The sequence below is a fragment of the Notothenia coriiceps genome, unplaced genomic scaffold (genome assembly GCF_000735185.1).
Source record: "Notothenia coriiceps isolate Sejong01 unplaced genomic scaffold, NC01 NC01_scaffold00037246, whole genome shotgun sequence".
Lineage (NCBI taxonomy): Eukaryota > Metazoa > Chordata > Actinopteri > Perciformes > Nototheniidae > Notothenia > Notothenia coriiceps.
The window spans coordinates 19,060,018-19,081,355 of NW_011369947.1; the positions used below are offsets into that span (position 1 = coordinate 19,060,018).

The window sequence follows — 21,338 nt, forward strand, 5'->3', positions numbered from 1 at the left end:
ATGAAGTGACATAGGTATAGGTGAGTATACAGAGAGGGTATAAAAACAACATAATCCTAAACATTTTTGACTACCTGTAGTTTTGGGCTTGGACAGAATAATAGAAAAACTATTATCAGTTTTTATCAGATTTCAGAAATCAAAATGGGCATAATGGTATATATCTATATATATATAATACTAGTATATTGTTTTTTGTAGATTAACTGGATTGGGTTTTACTGTGTTGTTAAGCATTGCTTTTTTTTGTTGCCATTTTTGGACATTTAAGTAATATGTCAATACACTTTTTGCAAAAAATGTGTATCTGAAATCTTTCATGTCTAAGTTAATGAGCTGAATACACAGGATCATTTGTTCTAACACTGTATCTGTAATCCCTTTTTCCTTGCATTCAGCTGGGCGGAAACAGCTCAAAGCCTCTGTTAAATAAGCATATCCACTGCTGTCAATGGTCTCTGCTGCAATGTTTGCTGATGTTGTCGAGACATATGCTGGCATCTGCCTTGGATAGGATCCGTCCTCCAACCATCGAACAGTGTACAGAGGGAAAATCCAGCAATGTATAAAAGTAGACTGCACGCTTTTTATTTGCATCTGCTCAGAATGATGATGAAACCGCTGGTTGTATTATCCTTATCCCCGCCCACTGCTGCCTCCAGTTTGTAGGTTACTGAAAGATTTCACCAACCACAGATAAGAAGATTAGAGAGAGGAATTAATGGTATTCCTTTGTCATTATAGGAATAAATTGATATTTGGTTTTAAATCAGAGGGTGGGGACAGCGGGGAGTGACATGTTGTGTCAGCAGACGTCAGCAGAGGGATGGCACAGTGGACAGCAAATGCAACCAGGGAGATTCCTGTGACTTGGAGCTAAGCACTGGATATCTGGCCGATGTTCACCATGTTAGAGGAGATGAAACAGCAGGATAATGAAGATGCGTGTGTGCGTGGCGGGACAGAATGAGTGCTGCTGGGTCATGGACGTGCCAGTAGAGGATAGGGACAGCTGTGGCATTCCCTGGGCGAGACACTGACGCAGCGGGAGGAACGTTTGGGTTCCTCTCGTCTCTCCAGCACCAGCCTAACCATGAGACTGGCCCTCCTGGCCTTCAGACTGATGTGCTTGGCCTGGCTGTGGCCCCTCACCCACAACAGCAGCCACTCAGCAAAAAAGAGGAGACACAAGGAGCACATTGGAGAGAGCACCAAGCAGAAGCATGGAGGGTGAGCTAAAGTGTGATTTCTCCTTATGATTCTTTGCTTTGTAATCGTGGAGCTGCTTTTCTGATCAAAAATATTTGTATTGCGTTTCGACAATGCATAAGTAATGTTTGTCATTTAGAATTGGGAAGCAAAATATATTTATACAAATGAGACAATGGTCTGTACTGATTGTATGTACAAAGAGAAAAAGGAATGACAAAAAACACAAACCAACAATAACAACAAGTAAAGTAATCCCCTACATTCACTACTTCATATACACGATTTCTCATACACACAATTATTTACCAGGAACATTGTTCAATTAATATTTGGAGCTGCTTTTAATGTTTGAAATGTCGACCTATATAATTTTGTGGCTCTGTGTTCTACTTCACAATGTCATCAAATATGGCCATGAATATTGAAATAAATAACGAAATGTAAGAGCAGGTGATCTATCATGTGAGGTGAAAGGGAAGGTAATCTGGGCATGAGACTGAACAGGTAATTTTTTTATAAGACTTATGCAACATAAAGTACAGCAGGGAAAATCTGAAAAATAAAAAATCACAAGGATTTCTAAGAAGACAGTAAAAACAGATGTGCATTTTGAATAAATAAAAGGTGCAAGTTGAACCTATAAGACTCAAGAAAGAGCAACACGATGTCTCCAACCCAGTTATGTGCGAACAGTTATGGAACTTCTAATTTCCACTAGACCAAAGCCTTGGGTTGTAATCAGAGTGCTAAAGTCCAATTAACCATCACTAACTCCCTCGACCAGATGTCAGTTCTGCTTCAATTATGCGTAGGTGTCAGAGAAGGAGTTTCTACATTAATCTGTCATTTGTTCTCTTTGTTTTTCAGACGAGTTGATCTTAAGCTCAAAAAGCTGGACAGCACCAAGTCGCTGCTAATTAAATCTGAGCAGCTGCTTCGGATTGAAGATCATGACTTTGCAATGCGGCCTGGCTTTGGAGGTAAGACACACAAATCAAATCTATCTATTCACAGAAAGCCTGAATATATATTTAATCAAATATTCTTTCTCTTTTTTAAATCAACTTTCGTAACATGTGCTCTCCTGGCAACTCAGGGAGGTTTAAGTAGGTTACTGTGCTGCTGTTACGCCAACCACAAAAACCACTGGTGACCTAGATTGTCTGTTGTGTGAGATGATGACAGACAGCCTAGTAGGCTACAGATAAAATAATCTGTGTACTAATTCTGTGGAGGACGGGAAGAAAAGCCTAATGTTATATGACATTTTCGTGTTGCATAATTATTAGAATTTAAAACTAGAATTTTGTTTTATTTGTATCCCCGTTTCAAAGACTGTAGCAAATCTGTACACAACAAGCTTTGTGTTCTTTCTGTGCCTCGTAGCCGGGTGAGGATTTAGTTTTGATTTTAATATATACATTCATAATCCATGAATAATAAAAAACAAACTTTAAATGAAAAGAAAATGCTCTGGAGCTTCAGAAAATGTCTCTTTTTTTGTGCAAAGCATTGGGTGGCTGTCTTAATCCTTTCAGTGGATGTGTTTAAGTTGTCTCTGAGTCCAACAAGTGACTCTTTCTTGACATTTACGAGCAGCTATTTTAAAGGCCTTCATTGCCGAGGTGTTGTCCTCTGACCACTAGACTGTAACAGACTTCCTGCATGAGTTGACTCTTATGTCACCTGTTTTCTTTGCAAACAATAAGGTCTTACAAAACCAGCATTGTGTGGCTGGTTTGAAATTAGTGTTCTGTAAAAACCTGTATTTCTGGTGTATCAGTGTGTTTGTTATGGTTCTACTGTGAACTGTATTAGTTCCTCTCATTGTTGAAGCATTGCATCGCGGCTAATGCGTTTCACTTTTGCTCTCTGCACAGCCGTGTACAGTAGCTGCGTACAACCAAAGCGTGCTCTAATGTGTTCGCTCGATACTAATTGGATTGCAAACAGAAATGTTTAAACACCTCTTGCCTACCGATTTTGAATGAATATGCTGTCATCTGTTTTTAGCAATATTCAGTGACATAACATTAAAAAAAAATGAGCAGGTCTTTACCTCCAGGACCCTACCTGCCCGATATAATCTCTCCTACCCCACTACTCCAATGTAATCGTAGACTGATGGCTTCCCTTCATTAGATAATGGCACAGAGGGAACGGTATGTTTAGTTCACATCATACGTTTATAGTGTGACTGGGCGATGAGGGATAAGGTCCAACTATACACTCTATAGAATATTTAGATGGGTACACAATGGCTACATGGTGTTGAAACATTTCAGTTGTTTAAGTAGATGTTTGGGTTTATCAGTGCAGACTGTCGCCGGCATATGCGCTCACGATCGAAGCAGATCCTCTTTGTTGCGCTGTTCAATAATGGGCTGGCAACACATGCTCGTAGAGGAGAACAAATCCTTAGTTTGTTTCCTGGCTCTGAACTCATTTGACATATTTTCCCAGTTCGGGTTTATCAGGTCATGTGAACTAAAATACCCCCTAATAGGATTTTGTTGCTGCATCCTGGGACAGGCTTAAGACTCATATTGAAAAGAAAGTTTAAGAGCATAAACTGAATGATTTTTGTAGTAGTCTGTTATGAGTAACACAATGGATATTTATATCCATGCAGATTCTGGTGAGACAACATCTTGTGATTTAAATCTGAACGGTGTCAAGGCATCTCTAAACTCAGTCATGCTTAAGAACTAGCCAGGGCATCGCTCTAATCCAACTGTTTGTATTTGTATTCCCTCAAATCTAGCTTTTGTCCTACTGTATATGTCACGATGTGGGATTTACACTTAAATAATCCCTGGCAGATGTGTGATTCATGGACGGCGTGTTACTGTTGCTGAAAAGCTGATCCACTGCGTTTGACCTTTTGTAGGTTCTGCTATTCCTGTCGGCATTGATGTTCAGGTGGAGAGCATTGACGGTATATCTGAAGTAAACATGGTACGTGCTAATAGGATATATGCACTTAGTCTAGGAACAGTGTTTCCTTTTCTCATCTGAACATCAGGGTTGTTTTGTTTTCAGGACTTCACCATGACGTTGTACCTGAGGCATTACTGGCAGGACGACCGCCTGGCCTTCCCCTCCAGCAGCAATAAGAGTCGTACCTTCGACGCACGTCTTGTGAAGAAGATTTGGGTTCCTGACGTGTTCTTCGTCCACTCTAAGCGTTCTTTTATCCACGACACAACCATGGAGAACATCATGTTGAGGGTTTTTCCTGATGGCAATATTCTCTACAGTGTCAGGTAACAAAAATACGTTTTTTTATATTATGTGGCACATGGAATTTACTTGTTTTTGTTGCTGTTGTCACTTTTAAGGACACCTTAATGGTCATCAATATTTTGAAATGCCATGCGTATTAGCACAAAAAAAAATGTGTCTAGTAGCTTGCAGTATCTGATGTGTATTATTGCAATTTAATTCAACTGCATATCCGAAGAGGAAGAATGTGATTCCTACTTCCAAAGCTTTCATTGTCTAGCTTTAAGTGTACCTGCGCATATAGATCTAACTTAAGGAGTTATGATTGAGTCATTTGCATATAGTCCGGTAATTCAATTCAGGTTCTTTTTTTTGTTTTATTTCGTAAATATTAGAGGAAATTAGAGGAAATCTACAGATCAATACAAACAAAGTGAAATGAATACCTTAAGGTGTGTTTTGGTTGTTTTCATTCCACCACTCTATTGAAACAAAGCAGCCCAGAATTGCACTGAAGGGTTTCGCCTTAAATAATAAAACAATTTTATAAAAAAGGACGTCAACCAAGATATGAAACAATCTAGTGGACTGTTAATGCGGGGTTTAATGGGCATCGCCTGAAATAAATATAAGAAGCTTTCAGACGACATTCATCTTAACCATCTCAGCCACAGATGTCGTCAATATGGCGTCATCCCGACAGATTGTAGCGCCAGCGGCCTCTGAGAGAGAGTTAGTGCATGAATGCATCATTTAATGTCCCTCTCCACCACCATATGTTAAAATCAGTCCAGTGATATTGTTGTATACACTTTCTGACATCTTGCTTGATTTATGAGGCTGTAAGCTGTGTTTCAGGATCACGGTGACTGCGCTTTGCGCCATGGACTTCAGTAGTTTCCCTCTGGACACACAGAATTGCTCTCTGGAGCTGGAGAGCTGTAAGTACCAAACTAGTTGGAACATTTCCTGTTGTTAATGCTTGATAGGGAATTTAAATCGGTTTTCCTGAGGATTTATGTAAATGTTTTTGCAATGCTTGCTTGGCATGTTTTGCTGAATAACATGTTACATAACTTTTGATACGCTGGTTTTTAATTCAAAAAGCATCGGCTAGTGATACTGCTGAGCTCACTAAATTACATGAAGCAGTAGCCAAGCTTCATAAACGCACAGTAACCCCCGCCATCTTCTCTTTGCACTGAGTAAATATATCATAATCCTCAATCAGCTCTATCTCTGCCCATTATAAAAGTCTGCTCTTCTAATGAAGGACTTACTGGGGGATTCTGTTTTTCTGAATCCCCGAACTTGGGATTCATTTCCATGTTGGGAATCTTTTGTTATTCTGGCTTGCTTCCATTTCTCTTTATCTGTCTTAAATTATTTCATGGATGAAGCATGGATCCTGATCTCACAGGAGAGACCCCTTCTGTGCAATCTTTCCCCTCCTCTGATCCATGACTCTTTTTGGCAACATCTAAATGTTGACCCCCCTCCCTCCTCTCTTAAAGATGCTTACAATGAAAACGACCTGATGCTCTACTGGAAGAATGGGAACGATTCTTTAAGGACTGACGAGATCGTGCTTTCTCAGTTTTTTGTTGAAGATTTCCAGCCTTCCTTCGGGCTTTCCTTCTACAGCAGCACTGGTATGTGAGCTCAGAGCCGCGAGGGCCCCTCTGAATTGTACCTGCTTTGAACAAACACCATCAAAAAAGTCAAACTAAATAAGCCACCAGAGCTGTTACTGTTCTTTAAATGATGTTGAAGAGTATGATATTTTTTTAATGAGTTTGTCACCTCAAATTCATGCATGACCTTTCCTCTTCTATCTAAATCAGGGGTGTCAAACTCAATTTCATCATCAATGTGATATCAGCATTATTGTTGCACTCAAAAGGGCCGGTTGTAACTTTAAGACTATATAAATATATATAAAATAATGTATTATATTACATTATTGCCTCTGTGTTGGATTATTATCAGATAGGGTAATAACTTCATAATTAACTACATCTGAAAGAACAGGGCTCTTCTGTCCGCACGTCACGAAATGAGATGCACTGTGTGACTTTATGGGCAACGTATTATATTCTTTGCAAGCTCTTGCCGGCCACATCAAATATAGTCGCGGGCCTTGAGTTTGACACCCCTGACCTAAATGAATCAGTAACACTAAGGCTAAACATCCCGAACTATAGTGCAATGTTGTTTCTGTGGGTTGCCTTATCATATAAGCATTGACTAAGCCCACTTTTTGAAACCCTGCCTGCTTTGACTGTAGGACGAAAAAAAAAGATGGCAAGGGAGATTTTCTTCTGAGTGTGAAGTAATCTAAGTAAGACCTTTCCGCTCTAAGAGCTTGTTATATAACTGCAGCTCTACACAGAAAATAATCACTTTGCCAACTGAGGTCTAGGTTCTACCTGTAGGTCCATCTAGTACTTTCTTACATTCACAACTTATACTTAATTTTTCATGTTTTTTTGCAACATTTTCCAGAGTTTTCTGCTGCTTCTCACTGTTATTATGCCATGCTACCCACTCTCTACCCAACCTCCACTTTCTGTCCGTTTGTCTGTTTCAGGTTGGTACAATCGGCTCTACATAAACTTCCTTCTCAGGAGGCACATCTTCTTCTTCATGCTTCAGACATACTTTCCCACCATGCTCATGGTGATGCTGTCCTGGGTGTCTTTCTGGATAGACAGGAGGGCTGTACCTGCCCGTGTCTCTCTGGGTACTGAGACTACGTCTTCATTTGACCTTTAACACATGTTGACAGATTTATTCAACAAATACAATTTCACTTGTATTTTTATCCAAAATCATCAGTTTTACTTATAAGAAATGTTTAACAATTTAGGTATTTAGCTTTTCTAATTTCTTATGGAGAGATAAGAGCACTGTTTAGCTTATTTTAGCACAACAATAGAAAATAGGGGGAACACTTAATTGCGAAAAATGAAAAAACGATGGTGAATTCAAAAGGCAGATATTATGACAATAGTCTTTAACCCAATTCAATCTGATAATGTAAACTACATGCCAAGACCTGGTCATAAATAGTGAATAAAGCATTTGAAATGTTTTATCAATCACTCGTAGGTATGACGTAGTTATGTTGTTAAACAGCAGTATGTTTTTCTTCGGCTTTAAGCAACAGTTTGCAGCTTCAAGTCACTAAAATGACTTGTAGTGTTCAGATAAAAGATTACATTATTGTAGTTATACAGATATTAAAAAACTAACAATTGCGACGGAGAATATTTATAATGCAACTTCGGTTTGTTTTATGCCTATTGAGTACTGGTGTGGTGTTTCTGATATGAGGACTTGATAATTATATTGTGGATAGGGCTATTCTTTTTAATTGCTCCTTTGTATGCAGGCATCACCACGGTCCTGACGATGTCCACCATCATCACCGGTGTCTCAGCCTCTATGCCACAGGTGTCTTACGTTAAGGCCGTAGACATCTACCTGTGGGCCAGCTTCCTGTTTGTCTTCCTGTCTGTCATCGAGTACGCTGCTGTCAACTACTTCACTACGGTGGAGGAGATGAAGAGGCTCAGGAAGGCAAAGGTCATATTCGGCTGTTTGTGGCCTAGAATATCTTGTTAAATAAATAAATAATACCAAATAAATACCATCTGGACCGACTAACTCTCCTCGTCTGCTTTTGTCTCTGCAGATCCCAGACTCCTACGACGCCAACCAGGCTATGGCGTTCGATGGCTGTTTCCACGACAATGACATCGACCTGACTCCTTTTCCAGACACAACCAGCACCTCAAACACAGAGAGGAACACGCAGTCTCGAAACTCTACCGTCTCCGGACCCACAGAGGGAACGAGGCTACGCCGCAAGCACCCTTTACTACAAAACCTCAGCTTCATCATGAGCCACAGCTACATGATCGACTCCTACTCCAGAGTCATCTTCCCCCTGGCTTACCTGCTCTTCAACATCATTTACTGGAGTATGTATGCATCGTAAATCACCTATGCATCAGAGGAAACTATTGATTTAAGACTATTTCCACCACAATACAGTTTAACACCAACAGGCTGCAATAAACTGATTAACAAAACTCTGCTATGGGATTCGACCCCAAGTCTGTCTGATGATGATATCGTGCATGATGTCGTCTACATGGAAAACATCTGGGATCAGCTGTTGCATTGAATGGCTGGCTATTTTTGCTGATGTTTATATTTTTTTCTCGCATGCCTGTTTTATAAAAAACATAGTTTTATTCAAACAAATGTGTTCTATTTTATTTCTTGATTAGACACAGAACATCTTAAAGTATAATAACTGTACATTGTCTTGAAAAATAAATGGATGTTGTGTGTCAAGTTTAAAAATATAATTCTGACAAATATTTACTTTGCTTTATTTTACTTTGTTTTATTCTTATTTTATTTATTTATTTAACCCTGAGATGCATAAGTGGGTCTTTTTTGACCCGGCGAGGTGGTTTTCTTGAAGTATCTTTATTTTTGTATCATTTCATATTCCAGCTATTCCTCAAAAAACATGTTTTGGATATCATGCCATTCAAATTTTTTATTTACATTTTAAGAAATTGTAGTTTTTGTATTTCTACCCCAAGCTTCCATAAGTGGGTCAAAAATGACCCGCATGCCTTTTCTATGGAATCCTATGGGGAAAAGTTTTTTTTGAAAATGTAAAAAAAATATCTAAAATTATAAATAGTGAAAAATGTAATATAAAATATTTCTAGTGTGAACCAAAATATAATACTAAATATTATACAAGAGATTTTTCTTAACCAAAATGACAAGAATGGCATAAAAACACATATTATTCTAATAAGGGTCCTTTTTGACCCACTTATGGAAGAGTAGGATCCAGTCACTCGTGCATCTAAGGGTTAACAGGGACAGTGCACATTAATCAACATTCCTTCTCATTTAGCACTAGAACCGCCAGAGATTTTTTATACCTAAAACCACCACCGGGGTCAAATTGACCCAGCATTAGAATGCATTGATTTTCAAAGTAAAAGTATTGCTTTAAAAAGAAAAATGGTCCTGTGGTATTGGTATTTTGACAAGCAATTTTGTTAAATTGTTTCGTTTATTAACGGTACAACATAGGGTTTCGTGAGGCGGTTGTCGTTGTTGGGTGAAAAGCAAACAGCTGTTTGCTTCGGAGCTCAGTGCAAGCAGCAAACAGCACAGAGTGAGCAGTCTCCCGTGAGCGGTAGCGCGCTCCTTCACTACAGACTGTCAATCTATCTCTCTCTCTCAATCTATCTCTCAATCTATAAGGAACTGCAGTAGACAAAAGGCGTTGCTATAGCAACACGTCATGTTTGTTTACGCGAAATCAATAGCGCGAAAAGGGGTGGGGTCAATATGACCCGCTTGGCGGAAATAGGTATAAATGGCAATTCTTTTGCAGATTTCTTCAATCTGACTTCATATTGACAATTGTTAACAACCTATGGTGCTACATAACACACTTTCAGGAAAAGTCACGGACTGGGAGACTTTAATATGTTATTGAAAAAAAGTTACATAGCCTACAATAAAAGACAGGTCTGGGTCAAATTGACCCTGTTGGCGGTTCTAGTGTTAGTGCCAGGGTTAGACAAGATGCTATTTTTCATCAGTAGTAACCGGAGAGATTTACTAAGTCACCCTAATGAGACAAAATGTCATTTAAAATAACGAGTAAATACAATCAATAAAAACATGCAACATACAATACTGGAAATGTTAATTAAAAAACAATAAAACAAAAAATACATATTATGAAAAAGAACAGGATATCAAGCACAGGCAGTGCAGACAGACAGTGGGTTGTGAGGTGCAGAAGATTGTATCAGTGTTGACAGAGCTGATTCCTTACCAACTATTTAATTAGGATTTAAATAAACTGAATGTATTATGTTCTCTGATTGTAGCTGGGATTGAGTTCCATTGTTTAGCAATAACAGAAAATGAAGATCGACTGAAATAACCTTTCCTGAGTGGAATAATGCAATCTCCTCTTGCTGCACCTCTTGTCATCCTATTTGCGGTTGTCCCCATGATAATATATCTGTGTGCTTTAGCCGTAGACATTCATTAATATCAATTTGACGACAATGTGTTAGTCTTAGCAGCAAGGCATTATTTATCTTTGCTCCGCTGCTGTGGCGGTGAACAAACACAGTTAAGGTGCAGCCCTAAAAAACGAAACAATGAGCTAAAATGTGCTACTATTTTCAAAATACAAGTAGTCATGTTCTCTATTAAGGAATTATTGCCCATGTAGGATTAAAAGCTCAGGAATTAAATTGCTTTATCGATCGTGGAAACAGCAGTTGAGAAAGGGATTCATGTCAAAGCCCTTCCTCCACCATCTCATGACGATCATAGCGTGTAGAGAACAGACACTACTTCATGCTATCGATCAAACACATGCAACATGACAACCAAGAGTGACATAACAGAGGATTAATAGATCATAACAGCAGGTATACAGCACATCTACATTTAAAAGTATATGTATGGAAATCGGAAAGAAGCTTTTATGTGCTGCTGCTGCTGGAAGTTTTTAAACGTATAGCCTATATGATGCCGTAACCCAATAATATATTATTGTTTATTCTTTAAATATCTCAGTGTGACAGGAGTGACAATACACTCAACAATATACTAAAAAAAACAATTACATGCTATGCTGTATACAATTTCACAAAAAGATACCCACTTTTATATGTTAACATGAAATGAGTTTAAAGGATTGGAGCGAATGAGAAAACATGGGTTGAAGGGATTAGAGTTCATAAAGTCAGTCATACCCCGGTTGCATAACATGGTGTTAGTTAATGTACATGAAGCCAGCAGGAAGTCAGTTTCATCAAAGCTTATTATGAATAATGTAAAGAAACCTGACCAGAGTTATTTTCTAAAAGCTCAGCAGGCGGGAATATCAGTGCACAATATGGTTCAAATTGAAAAAAAGGAAAACATGAACATTTTATTTGCTCTGGTCTCATTTGTGTGTGTGTCCATCTGATCTTTATCCTTATGTCGCCCCCTAGTGTACAAACTGGGAACACCTATTACTCCACTGTTCCTTCCTTTATTATTTACAGGTAACGCACGCTTGTCCATTGTCAAATTATTTTGGTACCACAATATAATAAGTGTTGTTGTTAATAATACAATTATTAATGGTTTACTAACCCTAGCCCCTCCCTAAAAGCTATTTCATTGACACATTGATACATATCTAATCTGGGCTATCAGGATATGACTGTTCAAATTCAGGAACCCTTCTTTTACATCCACTGCCAGCATAGTCATTTTTTCTATTTAGTATTTGATTTAACTTTATTTAGTAAATGAGCAGTGTGGCCTCTGAAGAGTGCACATACAACCACATGGCTTTGACTCTTTAGGGTGTAACTGTATTACAGTACAGTAAATATAGAGGTTAGTCTGTGTAAATATAATTTAAACTGCCACAATAATTGATTAAATTAGTATGCCGCGTCCGTATTAAAATATATAGAGGTTTGCATGTGTAAATATAATTTAAAATGCCACAATAATTGATTAAATTAGTATGCTGCGTCCGTATTAAAATATATAGAGGTTTGCTTGTGTAAATATAATTTAAAATGCCACAGTAATTGATTACATTTTTATGTGTGAGTTCAGGTGCGTCACATACAAACCCCTCCTGAAAAGTAGGTGCATAACAGGACATACACATAATGCTGGTGTGTGATTTCGTATTACGCAACAGTAAATATTTGAATGCCCTTTCTGCAGTGTTACCCTGGAGACAATTAGTTCAAGTCAAGTCCGTCACTAATTACATTAACAAGGCTAGGACACGCCCTTAGGCGCACCTTTACTGACAAACAAATCAGAATCAGAATACTTTTAGATAGAAAACCCCCTGCATAAACCTACACAGACATTAGCTGTGGACATTTAGGCTAATCATTTTTTGGAGTATTGTACAGCAATGAGCCTTCTTTGAACTGGTCTAAACTCAAAGAATTTCCAGTTTCGGGAGGTAGACATTGTTGAGCAGGTAATGTTTGCAACATGCACCTATTCAGGTTGACGTTCCAGGGGCGTGCCACATGTTTCAGCTTTTGATCCTGCATGGGAAAGTCAAAGTGAACTCACTCAGCAGTCTGTCAACAACGCTAGCAACGAGTTTGTGTCGGCAGAGAGAAGAAAATGCACACATAAAGTTTGTGTTTTGGCTTTGTTTTCAAGGCTAGTATTCACCCTCGGGAAGTGATGTCCCAAGGAAATGAGGCTAAAATGAAGAGGAAATCTGCTGGCTTTTGTTCTTATGGATCTTCAAGTCGACACACGTTTGGCCCCTCTGTCAGGTAAAGTGGTGCGGCTGGTTTTGGTGTGTCTGCTTTTCCTTTAATAGTGCCCACAGCTGGTCTGCTACATTTTACATATTTATTATTTACACCATATTTGTCTTAATTTAAAGAAATTGTATGTTGTCTTCTTTTACTTTTTGGCTTTGATTGTGAATATACTATTTCATATTTAGCTTGGGTATATTAAGTGAAGTTTAGGATAATATTTCCAGAAATAATGGCAGTTCACATAACGTTAAGGGGCAGAAGAAAACATTCCCAAGATGAATGGGTCTGTGGATTTGTACTGTTGATGTAAAATTCGTCTTCATCATCTACATATTGAAACAAAAGATTTTGATTTTGTTGAGCAACATCGGTTCTCTACTCTAATCATCATGTTCTCACCTGTCACAGCTATTGCTGAGATGTTTCTTCTCTCATTTTCTATTTCTCTAATTCTAATATACTCTATTCTTCCTCAAGTCAATGTACTAACATTAACTACATTACGTACAGGATGTAGGTGAAAAGGGTTCAATTACATTTCAGTCGAGCCCACTGCCTCGAAAGGGCTTAGCTGACTAAGTTATATGTGTTGCCCTCTCAGTTGAAGCTTCATGTATCTACAGTATATATTTCTCGCTGTGTTGTGGCCCTAGGTGTGCGTGTTAGGTAGAGTGCTGACCAGAGCAAAGCAATGGCAGATTAAAAGACATAAAAAACGAATGACTTTGTCTGGTTTGGTAGTTGTATACAAAACATTTGGCATAATTTCCATCTTCAACATTGTAGCAATCCACAGAGAAATGGAAAGAAAGATAATGAGAAATAACAAATGTATTTAGTTCTACATTGTTATGTTCTGATAAATAAATGTATTCTTGGATTTCAAACATCAGCATTATGATTTTGTTATTTAGTATCTCTAAGGCTTATCCTTTACACCTCATCTGTTGTCCTTCTAATTACTTAACACATGTAAACCATGATCTTGTGATGAACCAAAGCAAGTAGTAATCATTTCACAACGTTAACCACTTGTTTGAAACTACAATTTCAAACCTCACTCATCCATTCTGATAACAATTACATAAAGTATAGCTGTGAGGGTGTTTTGATTTGCTACTAGTGTGAACAAACAACCAATCATATGGGTCGTATTCGTAGTTGAATATTATATTACATAACGTTCATAGGTTATTTTGGGCTTTAAATGAAAAAAATAAAACATATATTAAAGCAGGTACCAACATTTAGAGAGCTTTAAATGTAAAATAAAACTCTTCTGATACCACATAACTTCTTAATACACTGCATGGTATAAGCACAGTTTCATAATAGATGTAAACACTTGTGGAAAACTGACCTGAGCAAACATTCCTCATTTATTCATAAAACCCAACATGTTTTTCTAGACTGTGCGATATGAACTTCTCTCTTTGTGTTACTGTTTGCACTTTTCCTTAAGCAGTGATAAAGTTAATGTGTTTGCTCTGTTGTAGTGGACTCTGATTAAAGGTGATGCTTAACAGGAATATGTGTTATAATAGTGTTTGATTTGGCATTATCCATTTCTTAGGCACATTATAAGATACGGTAAATTACTGAATTATCCGAAGCCAAAGAGAAACGCTCTTAAAAAATTAATACAGGAAAGGCTTTAGCAATTATCAGCGTGAGAGGGAAGGAGATAGGTGCTCAAGATTAGTCTGAGAATATTTGTTACATGACTCACTCTTTCACCCGTGTGATCTGCTATTCAACAACTCAATTGAACGTCACTACAATGGCGTTTGAACTAGACTATTTCATTCCATATAGACATTTGAAAAAGTGTTTAAATGATTGTATGTGTCATCTTACAGACTGGAGAAGGCAGGCTCTAAACATTACCACTGTCTGCACATACTTCTGCTGGCCGTCCTATTGGCAGGTATGTTCTGACATGAGCTATGACAGCTTAGAGCAGACAATGGAGCGTCATCATCCGTCATCTCAACTGGACTGACAACTTCGCACTTCTATTTAATGTCTCCCATGTCTAAAATGCCAGTCATTCAGCGCACAAATGCACACACACACACACACACACACACACACACACACACACACACACACACACACACACACACACACACACACACACACACACACACACACACACACACACACACACACACACACACACACACACACACACCCCAATGAGTTTTGCAATATGTAAACTGTTACTCTAGTCTAATATCTGTCTGTTTCCTACTGTAACTTCTTTGTAGAGGAAGGCAGACAACATGACCAAGAAATAGGAAAAAATTAAGAGATGTGTTGTAATTCAACTACTTTGGGAAACTACCATGTATACCTGAACAAACGTTCCGAAGTACATGGCAGTTTACATCTCAGTATAACATATTTAGATGTGATTTAGAATTAATTACAAGTGTCCTATGGACCATTATTGGTATTGTGTAACACACAATAACATATTAAATAATGACTTGTGAAAAAAATGAAACATATTGATGAAGTCTGCAGTATTATAGAAGGATCACTTTAAACTTGACTTTACACATTCAGTAATAATGACTATTTTAGCGTAGTGTAAAATACAACATTTCTAGTGTCTACACTAAAATAAAGGACTCATATTAAATCAACATTAAACTGAAGTGTACATTTAAAATGTTCCTCTTAATCGTTCATTCTGTGCAAACTAAAAATTGTTATTCTGTCTTTTACGCCGACAGGTCAGGCTTCCTGTGTTGAGACCGCTCATGCTCTCCCCACTGTTCCTCCAACAAACACACAGCCTTCAGGTAAACATGCACGGGCATTATGTTATACTGTGTCAAACCCAACTTTGTACTTCGCTCATCCACTCTGATCTCAGTAACCATTGAAGACTGATGACAGGAAATACAATATGTTACATACCATTATGCTTTTGGGGGTGTAGTGTGTTATAGGCGTTTGTGCATGTAAATGGTCTGCAAAGTCTAAAATCCTAAATTTCACGCGAAAGGGGGTCTCTCTACCACACACTCCCCCCAGCCTGAAACACCACGATTGTACTCCTTGGTTTACTTTCATAACATAAGGACATCAAGAAACACTCGGCTTCTATTGGCGCACATTATACGTGACCGGATAAGGGGTGTGACATCTCTACGTTTTTCACCAATCACAACAGAGCCAGTCAGCTAACCAATCAGAGCAGGCTGGGCTCTGATTTCAGACAGAGGGTGAAAAGAGGTGCTGCATCACAAAAATAAAGACCTTTTTGAACATGAAATCCTGTAAACAAGTCACAGAAGAGGCACACAATACAAATATGAACCTGAAAAAGAGCATAATATGTCCTCTTCAAGATCAGTTGACTAAATAGGGCAAGTACAACTCTGCCTGTGAAAACAGCTTTATAAGGAATTTTGTGGATCAGGGATATGGCTGATATCATCTGTGTTATCCGAGGTTATTTATCATTTTTTCAATCTGTTTACTGAACTACATTCTGTCTTTCCTCCTTTCACAGTATACTCCTTTTTTGTTGTCACTGTGGATGTCAATGAAGAGAAAGATGAAGAGGAAATAGTTGCCTGGGTATGTTTAGGAATAGGTTCCGGACTTGTTGCTGACTAATATACCGGATATATGATATGTATACCCTATAAATAAATATAATTAGCATTGTGTTCCTTTCCCCAGCTTAAACAGGTGTTTGCAAACAAGCTGCACACCTGTCTTTCTCCAAACATTGAAGAAACCACTGTCGCACCTACCTCCCCACAAACTACCTCTCCAAACACTTCATATGAAACAACACTGGTGAAGACAGCAACATCAACATCACAAAGCTATAATTCAACTACAGCTCTGGCAATCACTAGGCTAAAGAGCAACAACCATACTACAAATGCTACAAATACAACTTTAAAAAGGGACACAACTACTGCAGCTGCAACAGTTACAGTATCTAAAAGCATCACCAGAACTCCAACTGAATCAACTACAGAGTTAAAAAGTATCACCAGAAGACCAGCTGCATCAACCACAGTCTTAAAAAGGAACACCACAACTTCAGCTGGAGCAACTTTGTTAGAAGGCCTCACTACAAACGAACCTGGAAGCACACTTTTTTTTAAAACAACATTGGTAACAAAAGCCACTGGGAACCGCAAAACAAAGAAGACAGAACCAGATAACAGAAACAACAAGCGCCTAGTTCGGGAAATTCGGGCCAGTGTGACAAAAAACAGGTATCTCATAAACATTTTTGATTAAACAAACTAATGATTGAAAGGGTTCACTGTAGGTAGGTGATAGACAACACTAGTCTTACCAAGGTTTTGTTGATATTACTCATGCTTGAGTACAAAAATACTGCTTTTTCTCTCAGTAGGAGGATATTGTTGTAATTGTGCTGTCTTCATGATGTCATCATAATCAATGTGAAATAAATTAAGTAAGGTCTTGTTTTTAATTGTTTATGAGTTCAACTTTGTAAGAGGAAAATGTGATATCTCATCTAACAAAAGTTATACAGACTTTTATAGCAACTTTAAATCAATCTTGTTATGTCAATTTGATTTTCAGTGCGACCACCAGTGGCATAACATCTGATCTATTTCAAGTAAGTCAACACTACGATGTATCTGTGGGTAACAGTGTGTGTGAAAAGAACGATCATGTGAATTAATTTGTTTTTTAACAGGATCTTTGTGTTTCATGCATCAACAAGACTGCAATAAGGTAGGTGAAGTATACATTTTCAAATGACTAAAACGTGTGTAAAGATTTGTTTTGTTGTTAACACTGACCTTATACTTCAGGGAGACCAACTGCTCTGTGTTGCTGAGGCTGAAGCAGCAGGTCCCTTTGTGTTGTATCTTCCGTACCCTCTATGAGGCCAGTCATTCCTCCTCTGACATCCATGTGGTGGGAGCAAATACAACCGGTGAGTGTTCGCACAGTCTGAAAATAGATAATAACCTACCTAACAAATTTTCATAATACAATTAACCTTCTGTGTCATTGAACAGGTATACCAAAGGACTGCAGTTCCAATAATACTGATCAAGACGTTGAATTATGGTAAGGTGTTTGGTATTTAAAATCTTGTTTGTATTTGTTGTATATTTTAAAAGGTTTTTTTAAGGGGTATTTATGGGTTGATCTTTAGGGTAAATATATACAGTATGGCCATGTTATGTGCTGCCTTTTTATAAGATTTTATGAGGTTGTCTTGTTTTTATTAATGAAATTCGCCTATCTTTTCACAGTGAAGACACTGGGACTGTGGCTGCTCTAGGCAACTCAGCACACTGTGGGGCAGGTGAGCTTTCAACATTTCCTTTGAACATCTTCAAAAAACAGAAAGTAAAGAAAATTCTTCTGATCTAGGCTACATTCATTAACCAACAATTTCAAGGTAGACATGTGGCATAGGCCTAGGTTAGCCTACATGTAGTCAAAGTAAAGTTGACTTAACTTGGACAGTTAATTGGAAGAGCCATTGTGAGGCTAAACATTTATTCCAAGGTTTATATTTACATTTTTGGGAAGCAGATTTGTTCGCTTTCTTGCTTATAATGTTTTAAGAAGAACAATACCCATCTGATATCTGTACCGTTAATATAGCCTACAGTTACAGCCAGTTAGCTTAGCTTAGCATAAAGACTAGAAATGTGCAGAAACTAGTCCGGCTTTTTCGGTAGGTAACAAACCCTGGCAAGACCACTGATGGTCACTAATTAACACGTTTTATTTTGTATGTATACATTCATTTATTGGCCGCGTGCAGTGTTTTGTTTACCTTTCAATGCATCTCGCGATATCACGCAAGAATCGCGCGATCACAAGATCACCTGGCGCGTCAGGTTAGTTTTGTTACCATGGAGAAACAGCAAGCAGCGGACGCTCCAGGAAGTCAATGTGCCCAGCCGGCCGAGTTATATAGTCCTGCACAAATCACTCTTTAAAACGGACCCTTTATATAACCTACACATTTATATGCTATAGTTGATTATTTCTTGTGTAAATAATAGGTGAAATAATGGCACAGTGGCCAAAAATTAGACAAAGGCAGGTTGAATACTATAATTTAATATTTAAGTGGTTGTTTTCATACTATCATTTAAATAAAGAAAACCAATATGCTTTGACTTTTTTTCCAGTTCATAACCCCTGCAACTGCTCTGCCTACTGCAATGGAGTTGGTGAGTGTTTTATTAACAACAAAACCACCTGATAAAATAAGACATTTGTTAAGTGTTATCTTTTTGTTTTCAGAGGCATACTACACTTTTCAATTTTCAGTACAAGATTCCAAGATGAATTTTTCGTACGTTTCGTCCATGGTAAGTCAACATTCACGTGTAAGAATGTTCAATTATTTTATTAAGTGTCTCAAATTATACATAAATGAATTATCTAACTCTAATCTCTTGAATATTTCCAGATGTATAACCTGAGTAAACCAGATTGCTATTCAAGGGAAGAGTAAGTATTTGCATTCATCAAATCAAATCAAATTTGACATCAATAAATACCATTTGTTAAAATAAAAATAAATCACAATCTTTGTAATGTTCCTTTGCAGCGATTCATGTCCATTGTCCGTCATTGCATCAGAATACAGGGTAACCGACGACCAAACTGTAATAATTGTGCCTGAACTTCACATTTTAGTTTAAATAGGCAATTACAAGAAAGATCAAATTCGAATATTAAGTGAAAATATTTTTTTTGCATTTCATTTTGCCAATGTGATGCATGGCATTGAGGCAATTGGCCACTGCACATGGCTTTTTCTTTTTGGTCAGATGTCCATGAAATACAAATGTTTTGCTCTGGATTGACACTGGATATTATGCTTTTTAACAATGAACATTTCTTCCTAGAACGCCACTGTGACATGTGGAAGCTCATCAACAAAGTGAGTCTAATCCTACTCATAGCTTTGCTGGACCATTTCTTTGCATTGATGCATTTGAACAGTGACTGTAATCTGTACTCTTTTGCTTTTTTACTTTAAGTCTTCAAAAATGCAGAGTGACTTTACACTTTGGCCGTGAGGTTCCTATCTGTAATTTGTCGAATGCTGTGATTCATTTGTTTGAATCTGAGCCAGGAATACGTTACTTTGGAACCGTGACTCGAGCTGGTGTGTGAACTTAATACAGGGAAAACAAGTCAATTCAACAGCAATTCATGCCGTCAAGAAAATAGCTGCAAGTCTTTGCTGTAAAACTCCTCATTTGTGTTTTTTCTTCTGTGTCCCACAGCCATTTGTGGAAATTCCTTCAGTGACAATCCACTGAATTCTCTCAGCAACATGTGGTACCAATTGAACATACCTCCTGCTTACTTTTGCCCAACAATAGTAGAGTCTAACCTCCTGACTTGGTTTGTATGATCTGCACTATTACAACAAAAACCTGATTTAAAATCTTAACAAATACTTGCAACCCAGGATTCTAATTTCTTCCTTTTTTCTTAACAGTCATGGCAGGAAAAATATAATTGTGGAGCTTAACGAGTCGTGTGATGCTACACCATGTGCTACCACCCAGCCCGGATGTGACAACCGCACAACCAAACACCTCCACCTCATCTGTGAATGTAACTTCATCCACCTCACCTGTGAATGTAACTTCATCCACCTCACTTGTGAATGTAACTTCATCCACCTCATCTGCAAATGTAACTTCATCCACGCTGACAGCAACATCTCCAGCTCTGAATGCAACCCTCACTACTGTCCCCGAGTCAGGTTTGTTTTCACCTCAGCACTGTGTACAACTCTGTTCCCAACATTGACATCATTATAGCATCATTAAAGTGTACTTTTCAAATGTTCTTGACTGCAGCTGAAAGCCAAGCCAATGCACTGCTTGAGTTGACCAAAGATATGTCCAAGGTGAACTCCAGCCAGGTGCGTCAGCTGGTGTCAAAGCTGGAGAGACTTTTGTCGGGCCCAACGGTCAGCTTTGCTCTCGGAAACATCTCCGTCCACATTGTCAGCAATCTGCTCGGTGCCACTCCTGAGGTGCTGTCCGACTCCTCCAACAGGTTTCACGTTTCATTTATTTTGTTGTCTACAGAAATTAGATGGTGTAACTCAAGACCTTTTTTGAGAACTTTATTTTGACAATTCAGTTGCAAGTTGCCCCCCTGGGAAGCAGTTCACTTCAAGCAGTCATCTCAAGGTCTGAATAAATGAAGGCAATGGAAAGGCTCCTCAAACTTGCACTCTCTCTAATATCCAGCAAGGGGCGACTCCACTGGTAGCAAAAATACATCCTCTCCTAAAAGAGGCTTTTATCTTTACATCACATGCATGAGAATGTATTTAATGTCCAAATAGATAATGGATTTTTGTTTTGTACTCTGAGATCCTATTTAAATTCAAAGTCGGTTTGTTGTTGGGGTGTGAAAGGCAGTGAGGGTGAAAACAAAACGCAGCACCGACAGCACCAAATGTCCTGTTTTTGCCTACAAAAAAATCCATAGTATCCTATATATCAGTGGTTCCCA

At 38.2% G+C, this 21,338-nt stretch overlaps 2 protein-coding genes across 4 annotated transcripts in view; both read left to right on the forward strand.

The window, feature by feature from the left end:
- The first annotated feature begins 908 nt into the window (after positions 1-908).
- gabrr3a (gamma-aminobutyric acid type A receptor subunit rho3a) lies at positions 909-8,714 on the forward strand. Its single transcript, XM_010795061.1, has 9 exons — positions 909-1,230; positions 2,080-2,192; positions 4,103-4,170; positions 4,255-4,478; positions 5,296-5,378; positions 5,952-6,089; positions 7,028-7,180; positions 7,832-8,025; positions 8,135-8,714. The coding sequence occupies exons 1-9, from the start codon at positions 1,094-1,096 to the stop codon at positions 8,438-8,440; spliced, it is 1,416 nt and encodes a 471-aa protein (XP_010793363.1). The 5' UTR covers positions 909-1,093; the 3' UTR covers positions 8,441-8,714.
- A 3,677-nt stretch (positions 8,715-12,391) lies between these two features.
- The window catches only part of LOC104965978 (G-protein coupled receptor 64), a 45,223-nt gene continuing 36,276 nt past the window's right edge, over positions 12,392-21,338 (forward strand). Inside the window, exons 1-20 of one of the 3 annotated variants that reach the window (XM_010795060.1) lie at positions 12,392-12,508; positions 12,700-12,818; positions 14,669-14,736; positions 15,551-15,619; positions 16,336-16,403; positions 16,509-17,059; positions 17,397-17,433; positions 17,515-17,552; positions 17,633-17,757; positions 17,843-17,894; positions 18,083-18,135; positions 18,977-19,018; positions 19,092-19,159; positions 19,261-19,301; positions 19,402-19,441; positions 19,703-19,737; positions 19,838-19,965; positions 20,087-20,207; positions 20,305-20,574; positions 20,672-20,764. In XM_010795060.1, the coding sequence (XP_010793362.1) occupies positions 12,724-12,818; positions 14,669-14,736; positions 15,551-15,619; positions 16,336-16,403; positions 16,509-17,059; positions 17,397-17,433; positions 17,515-17,552; positions 17,633-17,757; positions 17,843-17,894; positions 18,083-18,135; positions 18,977-19,018; positions 19,092-19,159; positions 19,261-19,301; positions 19,402-19,441; positions 19,703-19,737; positions 19,838-19,965; positions 20,087-20,207; positions 20,305-20,574; positions 20,672-20,675 (1,905 nt within the window). In that variant the 5' untranslated portion in view covers positions 12,392-12,508; positions 12,700-12,723 and the 3' untranslated portion in view covers positions 20,676-20,764. Of the gene's footprint in view, positions 12,509-12,590; positions 12,819-14,668; positions 14,737-15,550; positions 15,620-16,335; positions 16,404-16,508; positions 17,060-17,396; positions 17,434-17,514; positions 17,553-17,632; positions 17,758-17,842; positions 17,895-18,082; positions 18,136-18,976; positions 19,019-19,091; positions 19,160-19,260; positions 19,302-19,401; positions 19,442-19,702; positions 19,738-19,837; positions 19,966-20,086; positions 20,208-20,304; positions 20,575-20,671; positions 20,874-21,338 lie in introns of those variants that run through there. The other 2 variants (XM_010795059.1, XM_010795058.1) reach the window with 2 other exon arrangements.